The 22112-nt window shown below is 41.6% G+C and overlaps 1 protein-coding gene across 1 annotated transcript; it reads left to right on the forward strand.

The window, feature by feature from the left end:
- Positions 1–5878: 5878 nt before the first annotated feature.
- Positions 5879–21776, forward strand: LOC119648727 (alaserpin-like). Its single transcript, XM_038050542.1, has 4 exons — positions 5879–6883; positions 17090–17234; positions 21178–21311; positions 21375–21776. The coding sequence occupies exons 1-4, from the start codon at positions 6032–6034 to the stop codon at positions 21378–21380; spliced, it is 1137 nt and encodes a 378-aa protein (XP_037906470.1). The 5' UTR covers positions 5879–6031; the 3' UTR covers positions 21381–21776.
- Positions 21777–22112: the final 336 nt, after the last annotated feature.

Genomic DNA, 22112 nt, shown 5'->3' on the forward strand with positions numbered 1-22112 from the left:
TCTTGCGCCGCCAGCCCGATTTGAACAAAGGTAGACTGTGCATCTCTGGTAGTTCTCCTTATAACATCAATATCGACAACATTCGCCAGTAGTCGGGTAGTTGGGTGGACTTTGAAAAGGATGGTGCTTCTTGCATCAACATCAGCATCGCAGATTAGTTTTTACAAGTCTTGTCTTATAGCGTTGTTGGTGTTAAATTATCTCGAGAGTGATCTAGCTGCTTTTATCTTGCCCCCCCCCCCACATTGGTTAAGGTCAGCCAAGCCAACTTAGCAATTTAATCACGAGACTAAATTCTCACTTGACCGTGCATAGCTTTACCCTGGCTATGATAGGTCAAAGGGTAATATAGGCCCCAGGGCGAAACGTGGATTGGTACCCACGATGGAGCAAAAAACCTGGGAAACGCCTGCTGGACCAACACCAACAGCTCTACTACCAAACCCTATCTCCATCTCCACGTGGTGATCGCTGGGAGTTCTTTCTTTATGAAAAACTGTAGCCGAAGAAGGATGAAGGCGAGTCTCCCGCGTCTAAAAACGGGACAAAATGTACCAACTGCTCCTCCAGGTTGGGGGTTGGGTAGGGCTGACAACCTTACACGGAAAACCGATGTTACGAAGCCACGAAAGGAGCCTCGGGCAGGATGGATTTTACAACGACGAACCCGGCAACGACAACGGATTAATGTTTTGCCCATTTTCTCATGGAACGTGCGCTCCCTGTAGAGACCGAATGCTGCTGAGCAGCTAGCCGATACCCTGTCCCAATATAAGGCTGGCGTAACAGCGTTACAATAGATGCGATGGACAGGGACCGGTTTCGTGAAGAAGAGCTGTTACACCATATATTATAGCGGTCATCTAGTAAACCATGTGCTCGGAGTAGGTTTCTTAGTCAACCAAAAATGAAACTTGCTGTTATCGGCTTTGAAAATATAAGCGAAAGGCTATGCACTCTGCGTTTGCGAGGCAACTTTAGAAATATAAGCCTCATAAACGTTCACGCTCCTGCAAAATCGGAGAAGAATAACTTCTACGAGACAGTTGAGCGGACCCTCGAAGCCTGTCCCAAGTATGATGTTAAAATCATACTTGGAGATTTCAACACTCAAGCCCGTATTCAGGCGATACGTCGGTTCCCATAGCATGCACAGGGATATCAGTGATAACGAACAGGGCATTATTCAGTTAGCAGTATTGCACGAAATGGTTGTAGGAAGTACCTGGTTTGCACGGAACGCGGTCCACAAACATATGTGGGCCTCTCCACCACGAGCTAATTGAACGCCGCCAATTCTCAGCCTTGATGAATAGAAGAACATATAGGGTGGCCAATATAGACTCGGACCACTATCTCGTTGGCATAGTGCTCCGAACTCGAATTACGACACCACCTACAATCTCCTCTGACAATCAGGTGAGAGTTACCACTGAAGCCATCCACAGCATAGCCCTCCGCGACACCTATAAGAGGGAAATGGATGCCACAGTAACCGCAGTCAACAGAGATCCTGGAGATGGAGCATTAATAAATGATCTTCACAACCACCTGAAGAACGTTATCATTACCATGACATACTTGGCCCCAGCCGCAAAAGGAGTCGGAACGGCTGGTTTGACGATGAATGTAAGCTAGCTACGGAACGGAAGAATGCTGCATACCGAGTTGCATTCTCAAAGAACGCGGGCACTAGCATAGACTTATCACGAACTCCGTCAAGTGGAGAAGCGACTTCACAGACGGAAAAATGAAGCCTGGGAGAACTACCAAGTCCGTGAACTGGAAAAGTATAGGGAGCAACCGCACCAGGCGCGGAAGTTTTACCAACAAGTTAGCATGATGAAGCCTTATACACCTCCATGCTCATCCTGCCGAGGCAAAGAGGGAAATCTGATTTTCGACAGATTGGGTATATTGGAGCGATGGGTTAAGTACTATGATGAGCTACTGAACAACTAAAACAGCCTATGCTGACGATATCAACATCATGGGAAGAATGACCCGAGACGTACAAAGTGCCTTCGTCCAGATCGAGCAGGCGGCGCGAGATCGTGGCCTGCACACCAATGAAGGCAAGACAAAATATATGGTGGCAATGTCAGGACCGAAACCCAACCAACCAAGAACATCAAATCGCACTGACCAAACGGGAAGAATAAAAATGGGAGATTACAACTTTGAGACCGTTGATAATTTCTCCTATTTAGGGTCGAAAATCACAACTGATAACAGCTACGATGGTGAAGTTCGCGCACGGTTGTTGTCAGCCAACAGAACCTATTTCAGCTTACAAAAACTGTTGCGCTTGAAACGTCTCACCATATGGTTAAAGCTCTTACTGTACAAGACAATGATCTTGCCAGTCCTCATGTATTCCTCGGAGACTTGGGTTCTTAGCAAGAAGAATTTCGAACTCTTGCCGCGTTCGAGAGAAGAATCCTCCGAAGAATTTTTAGCTCCCTACATGAGGATGGACGATTCTGTAACCTGCATAACGACGTTTGGGATGTTCTTTAGTAAGGCAGGCCTAGACCGGGTACCTGTTGTTGCGCGGTTAATGATAATGGTGCATCGAACGGCTAAATTCCAACAGTATTGCTTCGCTTACCGTACAAAGGAAATATGATATATTGCAGGTTTCCCTGCAGCGAAGCCTCTCTGCTGTATGCCAATGATGTTCTGGGTATATGGGGCTATGTGGTCTAGCAAGATAGCGCAGAACATTTTATAATATAGATGCTAATCAGTAGCGTGATACCTCTATAATTGCTGCACTGTCTGATATCGCCCTTTTTATGTATGGGACATGATATGTGCCTTTATTTTTATGCGGCGAATAATGCATGGCTGCCAATCGTCATGCAATGATTCGCTCTTTCACACCTGGAGCATCAGTTGATGAACCGATTGATATAGTTGATCTCCGTATTTAGCCAGTACAGCTGTAATTCCATCAACTCCTGACGATTTGTAATAGATTGCAGGGACTGTAGCGGCAGCATTTGTTCATCGTGTTCAGTTAGTCGTTCCTCAAAATCGCCGTTGTTTTGGTTGTTAAGCAGTTTTTCAAAATACTGAACTCATCAGATTTTCTTCTTTGTCTAGGCAGGTGAGCATGGTGATATGTAAGACTTCATAATGCTGACTTATTAGTAAAACTTCCACGCCTGGTACGGATGCTCTCTGCATATTTGAAGTTCAGAGACTTGCTGGTTCTCCCAGGCTGGCCTCTCTACTCGACGAAATTCGTGATAAGTCTGCCCGTGACCGCGCTAGCTTTCATTCATTGGCACCATTAACGAGGCTTTTATTTCAAAGTTTGACTCGCAAATGTAGAGTGCATAGCCATTCACTTATGTTTTTAAAGCCGATATCAGCAGGTCACTATAATATTGGTATCGTCTTTGTGAAATCCGTCCATTGCGAAGCACCTTTCGTAATTTCGGTTTCCCGAATTGAGTTCTCAGCCATATCCAACCCTCAATCAGGAGAACCAGTTGGTAGAATTTGTCTCGCTTTCAAGCGTGGAAGACTCCCTTTCAGCCTCCTCCATCTGCAGGTTTTCATTAAGAAAGTACTCTCAGCGATCATCATGTGGGCGTGGAAATAGGGTTTTGTAGTAGAGCCGCTGGTGTTAGTTCAACAGGCGTGGCCTTCATGGACACCAATTTACGTCTCCCACTAGGGCCTATACTAGCCTCGTTCTATAAATGGAAAAACGCTAACCCAAATGTCATTTCTGCATTAGTAATAGAAAACATAATTACTCTGTGTCCACATATTGTGAATGTATACCACCTATAGTTGGCATAAGCTTATATTCCAATTACCTGTGGTGATGTAATGGTGATATTTATTCCCAAACCGCGGAAACCGGCGTATAAGAAAGAAAAAGGCTTACCACTGATCAGAATTTGACATTAGGCTGCCAGATCTACTCTGAAGAAGGTAGAAAGGTATTTTTATTATTCCTTAAGAAAAGCGGACTTTTGACGGGACTACTACATTGATAAAATTGGGGTGGCGGTCTCAGCGATATGTAGCCATTGTGAGGAAGAAAAGTAGCCGGCCGAATAGTTCGGAAACATTTTTTTCCGCGAGAAATTTATCTACGTTCTATCTCTGGAAGATGTTCTCCGAATGAAGAAAGTCTGCGAGTGGCCGTACCACAAGGCCGTAGTGCAATAAGTCTAGTAAAAGCCTGACCACTTGAAGTTGCATCTCACCCTAATTTTTTACCATAAGCTAAGTCTCTTCATTAAACCACTTTCTTCCTTTTTGTCCATTTGGTTGACTCATCAAGGGCCCTGATAAAACCAATTACCATAGACGCCATTCAGAGCTATTTTGTATCTTCTCTGGATGATACAAATGGTTGCCATTTAGCCATTCGTGGGGTGTAGCACGTCAACCACACCTATTCGTCATCGTCCGAGAATCGTTGAAATGCACCTCAGCTCCCCTCCTCTCCTCCGTTAGGACGTCCTGAGATGTATACCTCTCCCCTACTCTTCTACGCCAAGTGCTCTTTGAGTGACGCACTCGTCGGCTATCTCGGGAGAATGAATCACACTATATGATGTAGGCAGCAATGCAATTGTCGCCTCTCCTTAATGTGTGGCCTATCGATTGCCACATCCGCTTTCCAATGACACTACGAACAGGCCACAGGTCTGCACTTCAACCAAGTTCTTCTTTTGAAATAGCATCAGGTCAGCGTAACGGGATAGTAGAACGAAGTATTTGAGTGCCAGTGGGGCTTACTTTCTTTTTGCTACTCTCACATAGGAACACGGAAAGAACACTAGCGCATAACCGTTTCAACCTGATTTTGGTGTTGAGATAACTGAATTTCCAGATTTTACATAAGACAGCAAAAGGGAATCTAGCTGTGCTAATGCGTCGGACGACATCCAGTTCGGTGCTACCGTCGGCAGAAATCACGCTTCCTAGAATATAATTGATGGACGCCTTCTATGCTCTGCCTATTAGTGGAGATAGGAAGAGTGCGATGATCCGTCAAACTTGGATTTTTGATTTTGTTAGTGTTCATGTTCAACTCTGCTTGTCTCCTTTTTAATTTCCAGAATTGGGCAGGGTACACGCTCCGTAGGATCTTGGTGTGGTCAATGCAGGAAGATCCGGAGCGGAATCCAGCCTATTCTCCGTCGATCGAGCTTTCGATATGTTCTCTGATGCGATCCAGGATTATTTTAGTTACTATCTTGGCGACTACAGGAAGCGCATAAATAGCCCTCCAATTATCATATTCAGAACGGATCTTCTTTGGAGTCTTTCGATCATCCCCTTCTTCCACTCTCTGGAAAAGGTCTTGCATTCCCAAGATTTCCATACGAGTGGAAGTAATAAATCTCCAGTAACTGCAGATGTGGCGTTAAGTAACTCTGACGGACCGTCAAATTCCAAGACTTTACAGCGTTTGAGTACATTAATGGCCGCTTGGTGGGAAAGTCCGTATCCGCATCATTGAATGAGCACATGATCAGTTTAATTAAAGGCACCGCCATCTGGTGATATCTTAGCTTTTTTATGGAGAGGGTCAATGTAGGATGCAAGTCGGGCTTATAACTAGATATTATTGTTACATGCAAAATAAATTAGATGTTGGCTGCTCTCGCTGCTTCTGCTGTTCCAGCTCAATCTGAAGTTCCATTACTGGTTCTATGAAAAATCTGACGTGCGATCTCATTAGGATGCAAATACGCTCACTAGTTTACCACCCTTGGGAGGTGAAGTAGGATTCGGTAGCAGATTCGTTGGTATTATTCCATTGAGCATTCAGTCCTAGCCTCAAGACTATAATTTAAGTGTTTTTAAGACAAGTAATTTTCGTGAAAACGATAGAAACCTAGCAGGCACCATACCCACTTCTGTCATACTCTGTCCGGGCTCTTTAAAATACGATTTCCAAATTCTCATGTTTTATTTATAATTTACTAAAGTAGAGTGTCAGAAATTGATCAATCTTTTGGTTAGTAAGTTAAAAACAACCCACTAATATTTAACTATGGCAGCCATATCACAGAAAACTGATTTCAAGAAAAAAGGAATGGCTTTCGGTTTGGACATGTACCACGCCTTGCAGCCTTCATCAAATATAATTGTTTCACCACTGTCTGTTCGTTTGGCTCTCGGGATGGCATATATGGGAGCTGCTGGACAAACTGAAGCAGAGATGCGAAATGCTCTGCGTATTTACGATGACAAAATCGAGTCAGGAAAGGCATTCTTTCATCTCACTTGCAAATATGCCAAGAACGAGAATATCCGGATCGCTAACAAGATATATGTGAATGAAGGCAGAAAAATCAAACCTGGAATGATAAAGGCAGCGGAAAAGCTGTTCAGCTCGAAAGTGGAAAATATCGATTTCACTGAACCAGCCGCTGCAGCTGTCACTATCAATAAATGGGTGGAAGGCCAAACCGGAGACAAAATCAAAGACATTGTCGACCCGCATTCTCTCGACCCGGATACAGTCGTAATTGTAATTAATGCACTTTATTTTAAGTGCAAATGGCAACAGCCATTTCAGAGTGATTTAGTCAAGGATGATTTCTGGTTGAATGAGGCAAACTCTGTGAAGGTAGACATGATGCAAGGTGTTCGGGAAAATCTGAAATATGCTGAATTGGAAGACTTGGACTGCATTGCTATTGAAAAGTCATTTGAGGATGAGGATTTTTCCATGTTAATATTACTTCCTAATTCGAAAAATGGGCTTCAGAGTCTGGAGTCAAAGTTAACCGGGTTAGATTTGCCTTCATATCGACACCGTTTGAAGGCAAAAAATGTTATGTTGAACATGCCGCAATTTCTAGTTTCCTATCAAGCCGACCTCAAAGGAGCTTTGGAAAAGGTAAACGGACAATGAGTTATCGAGATTAACAATTTTCAGGCGTAAATACATTCTAATTAAATATCAATCTAGCTCTGCAAAAGTATTAAACAGCTGCACCGTTCCACGACCCATCTTATTATTCAGTTAATGTCAGTTGCATTGCCTCCTTAAAGCACTACTATGCCCCCTTGCTGGTTGTAGTGTACTTATTAAGTATAGTATATGAAGCAAGCTTATAACCGTCGGGAATTTTAATATAGTATTTCAACTTGGAATCTGGTAATAAGTATTCCCCAAGGTGCCTTTACGTACTTTACACAAGTACTAGGCACTGTCATAGAATGTGCATCGAGATTTCGACACACTCCGTACAGTAGCTGCAGGCAATAGGCGTAGATATCCTTAGCTCCCCTAGGGGTTAGTTTTCCCACTATAATCCGATTGCTGTTTTTGGAGCGGTTTAAACCGTCCTTTGTGCGCTTGGGCGCTTAACCCCCCATTCCTGGAGGCTCGGCTAGTATAGTTCCGTCAGGCGTTCCTTTTCATTCATTCATTCATTCAAGCCATGAATCCGTTTCCGATTCCACAGAGTGGTTCTAGCTCGTCCCTGCTCTCTTCTCTGCTGTCTGTCGGCTGTTTCATTGCCTTCCAACCCAACATGGCCTGGAACTCGGAGTATCCAGACCTTGTTGTACGAGCCGAGATATTCAGTCGCTCAAGGCATTCCCATACCAGTTTAAAGTTCCCCTGGTTGGACCGATGGCCTTGATCGCCACTTGGCCGTCGGTCAGAATTTTAATATTTTCCCTCAGTAGTTCCTTTGGAGGCAAAAGAAGGCACATCTGCCTGGAATATGCTAGTGTGCTTTCCCACAAGTTCCAAGCGCATTTTCCTTGGACTAATGACCCCGGCGCTCGCTCCTTCTACTGTGACGGATACGTCAGGATCAATTGCTTGTTTAAGCCGTTTATCATAGTTACGCTGTCCCTGTTACTCCAATGTGATTCAACATTTTTATCGAAGTAAAACCTCGTATTCATGTCATCCCTTGGTGTCAATAATTCAGAATACCGCCTAGAAAGAATATCAATCTTCCTTCAATTTAAGCAGCTCTCCGCCTCCCTGACACTCCTGGCCATCTTGAAGATCTATCTATCTATCTATCTGAATATTTAGATAGAGAGAATGCCGTTGGGAATGTCCTCATTCCACGAGTCAATCATTGCTTATGCTTTTATTATATTGACTTTTCACGTAAGATGCGTAGTACCTACTTATATCATATCGTTGTCGCACTTGTGGGGGCACAACAGTTGTAAATGCGAAAGCCATCTACTTTCTGATTTCCGTGAATTCCACCGCAAGTTGCTTTTCGCAAGTTCCTGTTTGTTACCCTACCATTAAGATCTTTGATCCCTTGTCTGCAGCCGTGTGGCCATTTTGAAAGCCTTTCATAGATAGTTTGCGGAAGCGAGCTGATTTTCTTTCATTTTCTTATTACATTCAAAACTTAATGTACTTTCGTGGCATTTCCAGCAATTAAACAAGATATATAGTGATATGGGGTTTTTTGGTATTCGCTAATCTATTTAAATGTTAAAAATTAAAAGAGGGACGAAGACGGCTACGGTTTCTTACCAGGGCAGAAGCAACTCTTCAGATGCAGTCTCTACCCTGGTAAAAAACCGTAACCATCTTCATCTTTCTTTTAATTTTGAAAACTTGGGTATCAAACCTAAAAAGAGGAGTCCGTGGGCGATCAAGAGTGGAAGCAAGTTGCTCTCCATTTGGTTCGGTCCGGCACAATTCGATGCAGACTTAGGGCTCCCCAATCCCTAAAAAAAATTAATTAAATGTATATGTATATCGATATTTCGTGGATTATTCACCCTTGTTTACTGTTTTAGATCTATGTAGACATTTTAAGCGCGTTTTTTGTATATTGCATTTTACCGCTTCTTATTCCTTTTAAAGCTCTAATATCTATGAAATAAGTATTTCCACGTAAATAAATGTTCTTTACAACAGCTAAAGTTGTCGCTCTCCTTAATAAATTTCCAAAAAAGACGTATGCTGTAGCTCTCTATTCTTGGACGTTCAGCATGAACAGATGACATGCAACATCTCCATGCTTTTAAATTATGCAGAGCTGGATGTTCTGGGTCATCCTGGGCGACCAATCCCCTTACGAGTATCAAGTAGCTCCCGCCACCTCTTGATTGTATGCTTTTTTCCGCCACCAAACAAGCACAGGGCCGTGGATGAAAATCCGGACCCAAGGTTACCGTTATGCGGGTTGCTTTATTTTACCTTTAAATTTGGCCATTTCGTTAGCCTATTTCGAGCCTCCTAGAAAGGGACTGAAGGAAATTGGTCCCTCGCCTCTGGCATGAAATTCCTACAAATATACCGTTATTACTCAATTCAATACTTTCGCGATTCGGCTTAAAAGGTGTAAAAGACTCGCATGGAAGCAAGTCAGATTGGGTAGCAGCGCAAGCTTCTCCTACTCTGATAATTACATCTAAAGTGCTCCGCATATCTCGGCGTATTCACCGCGAATATTATTAGCCTAGTCGTTCGATTCCCACCTTGCTAAAGGAATAATCCTTGAATGACGATGAAATGAATGCAAGTGATCTTCCTTGTAGCAGTGAGACGATCGTAGGCCCCTAGAGAAGAGAGAGAGAGAGAGAGAGTTCGTCAAGTGTTTCCCATACGACCTTACACCACGAAATCCAGATATCTTTAGACTTCTTTATATGCCTGGTGGTCTTATGTATCGTTCGTTCGGCAACTCAAAAGGGACCTAAGCGAGTGGCGGATAGATCACTATTTCACCTGTTCAGTATGATTTTTTGGTGGAAAGTGTGTCTGGGATATCGAATTGCATTTGGTTTTGTAGGAATATACATATGCCTGCTGTTCACTCCTATGTGGAGTATAGAGCATTCCTTCTTTTATATCCTTACACTAGTGCATTTCCTTCAGGGACCCTCTCGTTAGTTGCAATCAATCGCTTAATTTTGAGGATTATCCCCATTAAACATTAAGATTTGGTCAAGTGCGAAAAAGGCACAGGAATTACATTTAAGTTTTCTTCAGATTGCTAAAGCATATCTTCGAACTCTGCCAAAAAAAGGTTTAGATAAGCGTGGCAACTGTACATAAACAAGTCGCAATTTACATTTAACACAAAACTGCTTCATCTAATACCATATGGTTCGGATCACCATATAGCGGTTTCACCAGTATAATCTGTGGCAAAGATTCTTGAACATATGGTTCAGTTTGGTACTCTCTAAAGTATAGGTCGAACTAATTTTCCTTTTCCGTTTAACTTTAAACCTATAATATTATTTGTCGCTCAGGCTAACGACGGGCTACTAAGTAACCCCTTCTTCTCTTCGTGCAACATGCGTTTAGGGCCTCCATATACGGGTAATGTGTTCTCCGTCCCCAATTCTCTGCATTGAATCAACACTAAGATTATACACTGCCGCTATTTTCAGCTTTTTTGCGTTCACTCTCAGGGCCTCCCTTGAAACCTCTTTCTACATAGAAGGAATCTTCAAGAATATTAATAATGAAACTATCTAAAGGTCTGTGTGTGTCCGGATAGTTGAGTGGTTCACATCTCATTGGTGGCAGTGGGATTTGTATCCTGATTTGACATCGGATGTCAGTCGACTCAGCTGTGAATGAGTACCTGAGTCAAATCAGGGTAATAATATCGGATGAGCGCAATGCTGACCACATTGCCTCCTGCAGTATACTGTAGTGTAGCGTTGCGGTCTTGAATGAAGTGCTCTAATACACTTCAAGGCCCTGATCCAATTGGATTGTTGCACCAAGGATTATTATTATTATTATTATCTAAAAGTCTCTAATAAATATCTGTTTTCGAGAAGGCCTCATTAAATTCGGAGCAACAGTGCGTACTATTATTATTCAAAACTGATATGATATAATGTGCCCGCATATATGGAGAGCCAAATGGGTCTGTCTGCCTTCTTTCTATCTCACTCCCACTTTCCTCAGTACCGATTCATACGAAATTTCATGGGGGGTACGAATTGTTAATCCCCACACATGCGGGAAGGATCCAAAATTTTGTTTCACAGAATATAGCCATCGCCGTCTCGATTAAAACTTTCGGAAGAAGGTTAGTTGATCAAATGAAGTTAATAATAATACGTTAGTTTATTTGCAAAAATTTGGTGTGAACTCCTTTTAAGTTCGTCATAGGTTAATAAAATATCATAATATAGGTTTTAATATGAAGCAGTATACTGGAAAGTTTGGTGAAAATCAAATTGTTACTAAACAAAGTCATAGTAGGTCGAAATTGCCCTTTTCGCATCAAATTACTACTCCCTTGGAGATAAAATTCAGTACCTCGTCGAATTGAGTATCTTGTATATTCAAAGAACATTCACTACGAGCTATATATAAATAGAACCATAGTCCACCGAAATATTTTTACATAAAAATCAACAAAACCTATCATATCTGAATCGCCAAACTTTCGGTTTCGGATTTGTATACTATGAAACTGAAACTGAGCTCTCGAGGCATACATACATATATGTATATGAAATTTACAGGTAGTATCTGCGGGAAAATATGCATTTGCATGCAGTTTATGGTTTTCCGGCTTCGCTTTTTCGAGAATCTCGGCCTATGGAACATAATGTCCTCCAAATCCTTGGGTGCAGCCGGATATTCAGAAAAGTTGAAAGACACCTCGTCAATTAACCGTGCCTCCGCCTTCACTGTCCAAATAGATGAGCTAGTGGTCACCCATTGACCAGACTAACCCTCCCGCCAGCAAGAAACTGAGGCATGTCCTACTTTGGCTAGTATGATGTCTAGTTCCATAGGAGTTGCAATAGGGGTATGGCCCATGGTGCACGTTACTTGGCTTCCCCACTGCTAAGCTGGTAATCACTCTAAGGCTATGATCTCTAGCGCTCTATACAAAATTGCATATTTCTTCATATTGTTCCATTGCGGCAGTAGAAGGAACATAGTTGCTAACAAAACCGACTCACGGAAACATTATTATTTGTCGTATGGAGTGTTTTCCACATATCCACCTTGTGGCGTTACAGACAGGCTGTTCAAAACGTTGAGATCAGACAGAGGTACCGAGATAGTGAACGAGTTAATAAAGGAAATTTGCACATTAATACAAATTAATTAGAAATTTTCTGCACCTCTCCGAGAGGCACCTTAATAATTGTTGAAAAAAAATTTACAAAAGACTCTTACCCCAATGCTACCTTCCTTCCTGATCGTTTCAAAATTTCTGTGGATTTTCCACTTGAAATTTGCACTATTTATACGTATCATAAAACTGCACCGGATAAATCAAGGCATATGCATGGGTATTTTTCTTGTTCACAAGTAACACATCATCTTTAGCTTTGGCAAGTTCACCGGGACTCATGTCTATAGGAACTGTGTATTGAGTTATACCATCATCAGCTGTTATTATCCTATAATCATCCGTGCCTGATCTACTTGTACTAGTTTTCTGTATTTTCGGTTGCTGAAGATTTTTGGCAATACTACTTGCTGATAAACGTCGTTTAGCTGCAGGTGAAAGGGATTTTCTGGATGGCGTTATTTCTTCAGCCTTTGCCGCAAAGTATTTCTCTCCCGTCAAGAACGGTTCCCTTTCTGGTGATGTCTGGGTTGATAAATCTTCTTTAAAACTCAATCTTGTCTGCGTCTGATTGTCTCGAAGACTTTCTTTTTTGCTCAAACCTCTACTAGCTACTGGAAAATCGCCTTTTAGCTCTGGAACATGTCTACCTCGTCGTTTGGTGTTTATAAATTTTATTAGCTCATTTCTATAGCTATACCAGTTATTCATATCAGGAAGGTTTTTATTCTTCAGTATTTTACTCATCGCCTTATCAAACAAAGTCTGATTGTTCGATTCTTCAATAACGTCTTTGAGGTTTTCGTATAACTCGGGTGATAATAGAAGCATTTTGTTAAGAACATTGTTTCTCTGCATATTTGCTTTTAAATAACTGCTCCTATAGGACTTGAAAGTAGACTATCTAATAATATGGGAACAAAGCCACCCCGTTGTATAAGCACTTTCCGTTGTTTTCGAACAGAGCGTTTTGCATCAGCCAACTTTCGCATATTCTTTTTATACTTGCAGAGTTGGTTAAATACTTTTCTGCTTGGAAGGTGGTTACCATTGAGGGTGTTTAGTGTTATTTCACATATCGCTTTTATCACTTCTGGATGAGCCGTCTTGATTTTTGCATTTCTTAAACAGGATTTAGCATTCTTGAGAACGCACAATATATGCTTGTTGTCCTTTAATCGTCTCACTTTCGACACCATGATTATTCCTTATACCGTCTGGTGAACAATAGCATGTAAGGAAACTTTTTTTAAAAATATCGGTCCGAAATCTAAGGATTTCGTTTATACCTTGGGTTAAATCCACCAGTAAATAACTAAAGTCATTGCGCATATTCCACCGTTGTCGGTAAATGCGGTTTTGGTGTGTGTGTTGCGACCACGGTAGATCTACTATAGGCAGTACCCTTACTAAAATGACCCCACTTGCGAATGTGCTTGCAGAAGCTTATCTGTACACATCAGAGACGCTAAACAAGGAAAAGGCATAATCTTTGTCAAAACGTGTTGGTAAGAGAGAGATCGGTGAGCTTTTGCCATTCTGCTACTACGGCGTGCACCCATATAGCAAAAAGTTGTTTCACGTATTCACTTATATGATACATAAGCAAAAACTTGCCAATCTCACCAATACATTGGCAAGTCCGGGCGGTATGTCAAACACAGCTGATCGGATTTTCGTTACATCTCGCTTATGCTCAAGGGCAAAACAATTTGAAATCGTGTGTACTCGCAGTGATTTCCCCCCTTGAGGGACAAGGGGGAGTATGGTAGCTGTCTAGTATCTAACTGTGGTTGCGACCTTATGGCTGCGGGCATGTAGCGTTACGCAGCTGTTTACGGCCAAACAAATATGATGATATTCAGCGCCTCTTTGTCACTGGATTTGCTCCTCCTGTGTACAGTATTCTCGCACTACCGTTATTTCCATATGGTTCCCAATTTAACGCCACGTTTTGTTCCCACAATAAGCATGCTCATGCAAAGTCGTAAGGAGAAAATTCGGGCCCATGGTGAAAATTATGCGAAAAAACGGAGCCTGGGGTGAAAATTATACTTAACTTGAGTTAAAATAATACGAGCCCCCTTATATTCCGGGAAGCCCGTCTTTTCCACCCGCATCTCGTTAGACCTATGTCAACTCCACACAAGATAGCGAGTGTATTTGGAATGTTTTATGATATGTGAATGGCATCTACTTGCTCTCTCAGCAAAATATAGACCTTGGCCAAATGGGTTTAGATACGGAGAGGAAGGCAAGACACTCGGAGTAATAATAAACACCAACAAAACTAAGGTTCTCAGTCAGACCTTCCTTTTTGCATCAATGTTCAAAGCACTCAATAAATCGATCGATTTGTCTATAATAGAAGCGCTGTTTGTAGTAATGGACGTGGTAACTGTTACTTTAAAACTGAAAGCATTGATTAACACTTGCCTCCTTTACATCATCAACAACGTTCTGCCGCCACAGTCTGGAATGAAGAACAGGTTTGATCCAACCCGCAGTTCCAGCTCGTATATATGGTTCACACATTGTGCCCCTTTTAAAGGAGGCAACCATATGTGTATAAATACCAGTTCCTGTTGGTATTAGGCTCTTGAACACATACAAACTATGAAGATCCATGCTAGCAGCGAATGACATGCTATTGAGTTGAGTTCAAGGAGGTTAGTTTCTGATGAATTCAAAGTGTATATTTTTTTCTTCAAATATAGCCATGTGTGCAGTATCAAATGAACGTTATTGATAAGCAATTTCGGAAATAAGTTTCACTTTTCGTAGGTTGCCAAGATAGATTGAAACACGGTACACTTGAACCTCCTGTGGGCATTTTCTGCATCCTACGACATCAATAAAATGTCCGTATAATATGTGTATTAAGACCGTTGTCAGCACACTTTGACAGCAACTTCAACTAGCATAGTCACGATAAAACTATGCAACGTCACTAGAGAATTCGATATCTCGACGAAATTATTGGGATTGGCTAGGCTGACTGTGATCAATGAACAAGGTAAAATAAAAGTAGTATGATCCCTACCAAAACCTTTCACCATCAACAACTTACCGCGGAACTTTTTCAAACTGATGTAAATATCAGACGCAATATCTACTCGACTGCTGGTTTATGCTGGCTATAATGATATAATGAGAAAAGCAAACTGAAATGTATGTACAAACTGCCTTCATCCACATCGAGCAAGTGGCGAACATGACGAAATTCATGGCAGCAATGGCACTACTAAAAACAAAACCAGTAACAGCATAATATTTTACCGGTCAGCTAAAAACAGTTAAGCTAGGGGATAACAACTTTTATACGGTTGCTATTTACCTCTTGATGGGGTGTATACACCCGCCATCCCTCGCGGTTTCCTGAATGGGCTTCAACCCCCCTACCCCCTTCTAGAACTTCCATAGGTACCCACACTCCTCCCTCCTCCCCAATTACTTATGGGAGGGCCCATTCATCGGCCATCTCGGGAGGTTGGTTTTCACTGCTCTTGGTATTGAGATAACTGCATTTTCAGATTTTAGACAGGGCAGCGAAAGTGGATCTTGCGTATTGATAAACGCCTTCGATGCTCTACGAACTAATGCAGTAAGGGAGAGTTCAATAACCCTTCTAATAGAGAACCTTGGTGTTGCTATTTTTTATCTTCAGTCCAACTTTACTTGCCTGTCTTTCCAAATCCATGGGCATTTGGGTAAGGTCCATGACGCCCTGAAAGAGTGTAGTTGAGGTGTTTGAAGCCCTCCACGTCCTTCAAACAGGGCAGCATGAAATAATATCGGTGACAAGATGATAATCTCTCGGACTCCGTTTTGGACCTCACAATCGTCCGAGATTTTACCTCGATGCGACCCGTAGCATTTGCGCCATCGGATGCTGCTCTGATAATAATTATTAATTTGTCCGGAATGCTCTTCTTGCATGGAGCACGCCAGATACACTCCCTGTTCACACTATCGAAAGCTTTGCTGAGGTCGATGCAGAGCAAATGAAGCGAAGATTTAAAATTCTCGCGCAGTTCTAAAATGATCCGTAGGGGGTTGATGTCTGCTCTCTGTCAATCAAGCTTTCGAGATGTTCCTTGATATATTCGTAGGTTATTTTAACTATTACCTTTACGACGACAGGGAGCATGCACATACCGCTCCAATTGTCACACTAAAAACAGTTCCCCTTCATCCCCGATCACCCCCAGCAGCTTTATTCCTCCAGAGTTCACTGATGGCCGAAATGATTTCTCTTCAGTTTGAAAGCAAATTCCATACCTTCATGTTACAATTCATGCACAAGAGAAGGCACTTCACCGGATGTGATACGGTTAATAATCGTGGTGAAGGGTTCTTTCTACCGCATCAACTGCTTATCATTTTGGATGAGGAATGTCCTTTACAGGACTATCCAAAGAATTGCGACCAAATGAAGGTTCTTCGCGAGGTGGTATAAACTTCTGAAATCATTGCATTCTGTGGCATATTTCACTTTCCTGACCAGCACTTATTACGCTTTTACGGTGTCGGTCAGTTAAAACCCAGCTAATCTTATGTCGAGGAGCGTGCACACATCTTAAAAACCAATCGTAGTCTATTTTCGATAGTCAAAAGTGTGAGGTCGTGAGGTCAGTCCCCATCCGAGACATTGTTGACGTTTCGGTAACAGTAAGGTTTCAAAATTTGCAGATTGCTAGACCACAAATTTTCACCCCTTTTAGTCAATTCTTACGGCAAGCCCCAACTCACAAGCATTTAACAGACTTTTCTTAATTCAGCACTCTCCAGAGCAAACTAAAGGTGCATATGGATTTGGAGTATAGTTCAGAGTCGAGTTTCTATCTTTATACATAAAGAACAGTTATATTTCTTACAGAACATTGCCAATATGGAACACAATAGAAGCTGCATATAATTTATTGAAATGAATATCAATAATTATTATTTATTTTATTCAATTGAGCAGATTTGATCAGCTCTCATCTTCGCTAGAAGCGTAGAAGTGCAGCATTCCGAAATATTATATTATTGTCAATTTGGAATACTTTCAGATCGGAATGCCAACAGCGTTCAATCAGGGCAAAGCAGATTTTTCGGAACTTGTTGAAGATTCCTTTGGCGTGCACATCAGCAAAGTAGTTCATAAAACTTTCATCGATGTTAATACCGGTGGAGTGGAAGCAGCAGCTGCTACAGGTATCCAAAAAAGTTCTATATTTTTAAGACTGGATCAGGGTAAAATTTAAACACATTTGGATAGCTTAAGTTTGAATGGCAACTGGTCACCGCAATATATCAGGGGTAGGTCAGGAAATGGTAGAAAGTTTGTAGTCTTGCAGATTACTCACTGCAAATCCATTTAATGAGGAGAAGGAAAAGCTTGAGGTCCGGTACGGATAAACGGCGGGAGTTGTATAATTTGTTGGCTGACTTACGGACAGTACGGCATTGAAACCGCTAATCGTGGTTCGACGTTTTGGCTTGCGTAGAAGTGGATGAATTGAACTGAAAAGCTGAACTTATTTATCACCCGCTTCAACTAAGAAGTCACAATGGCGGGAGCACGTAAAACATCTTAACGCCCGTTGTTACACCAAAGATTAGTGCAGCATTTCCCGCCATATGCGCACGTGACTGTGCAGCAGGTCGCAGACAGGGTTCCACTTTATTACTCGCTGTGACACAATCCTGGCCGTCAACAGGAAACATGGTACCGATGACGGCCGTCATCGTGAAAACTATATAGGCGGTTACGACGGCATGGCAAAAGTCACTTCCGACACGTTCAGAATGCAACGTACGCGAGGAACCAGCGGAGTTTTTTTCACATCAATCAACGAATCCCAACAGAGCGGCCAGATAGTACAATTTTCGGTAATGGCCGCAAGAGACTATTGGCGTGGAATTTCGGGGTTACACGCCCAGCATCTTGGGCATGCTGAGTAGATCAATGTCGAAGGCATTCTCCACGCCACTACGCCGGCCATCAATTTTGTGTATGTAGCCGTAGAGGAGGTTTGATGAGCCATAAACAGCTCGAAGAACTGGACGGGTCCTGATCTTAATCGGTTGCAGAATTTCTGGTAGAAAGGGTGCAGGGCTCCGCAGTCGCAAGGCCCGAATGCTTGCTTACCACCCCTCTACAAGTTCATAATGTTCGTTATTGTTGGAAGGGTTAATACTTACCTGGAATTCACTAAGCGCTAAACGTCATGGTTTTGAATTCAAATATGGCCTACGTGCTAAGAGCGGACTAGCACATTTGATGTATAGTACTTAGATGACATCAAGTCGCTGGTACTAATTATTACCTAAGGAGTCAGTTGTGAATAGTAGAGATGTTTAGCCGTCATATTCGAATGGAATCCGGATTGGACACATGTGAAGATGGTGGTGCAATCGCATGTCTCGGGGAAGAATAAGATAAGCATACTGAATCTGTTCGCTATCCCTTTACTGGCGACACAATATCACACGCCAAGTCAACAGCAAAGAGCAGGCGAGTCCCTTGCATGCGGCTGGATGTAGGTCAGATTGCGGGCTGATTCCACTTAACTTAAGGATCGATTTTTCAATCCGTTGAGTGGAGTGGAGTCAGATCAAAAGCGAATCGATGAAAATAACGCACGGTAAACATTTGCATCGTCTCTAGCTGCCGTTTATCCTTTTATGACCTCGTAATCTTTCCCTTAAGAAAAAATAAATCTAGATAATCACATATTAAAATCGATTTACGGTCAGTACCGATCCACACGAACTTTGATCGGAAAGTAGGAGGTGGGAATACTCACATAGACGGTGAATTAAATTGCTGCACGTTGGACTTAAGGCAGGGGAAAGAGGTGTCCAAAATGTTGTTTCACCGAATATAGCCATGTGGGTATCGACTAAAAGGTCGCGTTTAGTACTTTCGGAAGTAGTACTACTGCTTTTGACATTGGTCTGCAAATTGGAGGAGTGAGGGAGTCTCAGCTAATTACTTCAAGGACCTGTTCTCAGAACCTACCCAACAAACTCTGCATACAATTGTGGTGATCCGTCCTTCCGCTACAATACCTGTCCAAATAAAGTTGGGAATAGTATGTTACTGTATTTTATATTTTTATGCTGGAGAGTTTGCTGGGAATCCCATTATTATTAACAAAGTTACAGTAGGTGAAAATTGCCACTATTCCCTAGGAGATAAAATATCAGTTCCAAGTCGAATTGAATATCTAGTATATTCCAATTATATACACTGCAAGCTATATATAAATGGAACCATCGTCCACCCAAATATTCTTACATAAAAATCAACAGAACCTTTCACACCTGAATCGCCGAGCTGTGTAATGCCCCTATGTTAGGAACACACTAGTAAGCTGACTATTATATCTCTACTAGAAGCAAAGTCCATTGCTGTTATTGGTCTAGTGAAGCCTGCGTTGTTCCACAGTACACGTTCCCATTGGACGTTATGGACGTTAAAATCCCAAAACAATATTTTAGCATCATTCCAGACTAGTGTGTGACTGTTTAATTACCTCATTTCATTCTTCGATGAAAACAAGCACGTTGACGAGTCTATGGCAAGTGGATTTCAGCAAGAATAAATGCCACTTCAACTTCTCTTATTTCTTCGGTGTCTAATAATTTAGTTTTTTAGATGGCTACTATATTCAATTTATACTACGTCGCTTATCTGCATATTTCAGAATATAGGAGAATAATCTAATATCCCTTTCATGTGGTCGCTTCTGTTGGCCTAATCCGCTCTGAAGTTTATCTTCGGGTTTCGTGCAAACAAGACAATGCCAAAAAGATTTGCCTCTCACACTCACTACCGTTGTTAACGGGAGTCACCACAGGGAGAAGATTGTGATTTTGGCGCATCAAATGTTGTTCAGATGACTGCAATGAATTTTCACTTTATTGTGTTCAATAATAAACTCCATGAATAACACGTTAAATAAGACTTAAAACTCCAAACCTTATTTTACTGTATTCCGAGATTAGATGTTCAGCCACTGATTGGCAAATTATCTTACTAGCTTTGCGACCGCAGGCAGCATGCGGGTCATTATCTGTGTTTAGCATATCTTGAAGAATCAGTGCTTCTGTTTTTACAAATCGTGGCGTAAACTTCTATATTTGATTCCATGTCGGCAGGTAATATAATTAGATCTAGGGGTGGATCGGTGATGTATCAAAAAAGTGGTATCATTCTATAGCGTGATATCATATTGCTATCACCTAGCGCGACTCCAACATCACAAAACATCGCAACATCACTCAATTTCACTGCATCGGCGAGGTCACATTTTGTAGTATCTGTACCGACAGGATATCACATCACAAAATGTCATCGGTTAATACTCGCATATAGCGTTCGATATATCACAGAGTTCTTCTTGGGGATGGGGATTCTTTGCTTACACACAATGCCGGCAAAGAAATTTTCATGGCATCATCATTAAACGGAAGGTCGCGCTTCAAATCTCACTGGTGGGAGTGGAATTTGCATCGTGATTTGACGTCGGATACCAGTCGACTCAGCTGTGAATGAGTACCTGAGTCAAATCAGGGTAATAATCTTGGGCGAGCGCAATGCTGACCACATTGCCTCCTAGTGTACCGTTACGGTCTTGAATGAAGTGCTCTAACACACTTCAAGGCCCTGATCCAATATGGATTGTTGCGCAACGATTAATATTATTATTATTATTATTATCATCATCAAACACAAAAGACCATCAAATATTACCGAGTAGTTCTGTAATACATCACATACTTTTCAGTTTTTTTAAAAAGTGATGTGGGTGGTATCTCTATCCTATCCTATTTTGAAAATATGTTACGCAAAATTTTCGCCCGAAGTTGAGTGGTTTATATCACCAAGTTATTATTTACCTGTGGATATCTTTCATCGCATAGGGATGGCCCACAGTTTTGTTGAGGGTCGAAACTTTCAAAGGCTTGCACATTGGATGCGTAAAGGGCCAACTATCTTTGTTTGACAATTTGAAAATTTTATCAAAAAAGTGCCCTGTCAGAACTCAGTCAGAAATGATTTAAAGCGGGGTCAAATTCAACACATTTTTAATGACCTTCAACTTTAAAAGTTATTGTGTGTTAGTTAAAGAAAACAACTATATTTCAGGCGTACAGATGATACCATTTCGATCAATGGATCCGGCGCCAACGATTAATGTTTCCCATCCATTTTTATTTGCTTTGGTTTCAACAAAACATCGCTTAATTTTCCTAGGAGCGATACGTGATCCCACAAAAAAGGTAAGCGTAGATGACTAAGTAATATTGATTAAATCTATATTTATAATATTTTTCCCTTGCAAGGATTAGTCACTTTTATAAAAATTTCGACGACTAGAATCATCAGCGGAGGCGAACTAAGGGAAGTAAATCCACATGTTTTAAAGAAACTTCCAACAAAGATTTCAAGCTACCAGTCACGGACACCACTTGCGTTCATGCTGATGCTTAATTTTACTGCAAATTGGTCTGGATATAAATTTTCGAAAAATCAAATAACTTAAGAGATATTCCGAACTTGAAGGATAATTCACTGTGAAGAACCCCTTGCTTTAGCAGTAGCACAGTAGTTTTTTAGGTTGCTCCTTCTTCGGAGCGCTCCTATCCTTTGTTATTTTAGGTTTTATTTGGCTTAAACAGCTTCCTATAAAAATAACCAGAGAAAATTTCAATCTAATAAACATTGCATTGAATAGCACCTTAAAATACTATGTTTGAGATTTTTTAGTGATGCGAAATCTTTCAAAAACGGTAAGTACTAATTATAATCGAGCTACTTAACATATATGGCCTCTTCGGAATGGGTCAATGATGTTGTGGGCGTATGTCTATCCGGCCTAGCAAGATAGCGGAGAATATCTTATAGATGGTACTCAGCAACGTGATTCCTCTACAATTTCTGCACTGCGTGATATCTCCCTTTTTATGTATGGAACAGATAATATCTCGTTGCCAGTCGTCAAGCATTGATTCGCTGTCCCACATTAGTTGATGAACCACTTGGTGTAATTGGTCACCTCCATATTTAACCAACTCGGCTGT

Source organism: Hermetia illucens, chromosome 2, assembly GCF_905115235.1.
Source record: "Hermetia illucens chromosome 2, iHerIll2.2.curated.20191125, whole genome shotgun sequence".
Lineage (NCBI taxonomy): Eukaryota > Metazoa > Arthropoda > Insecta > Diptera > Stratiomyidae > Hermetia > Hermetia illucens.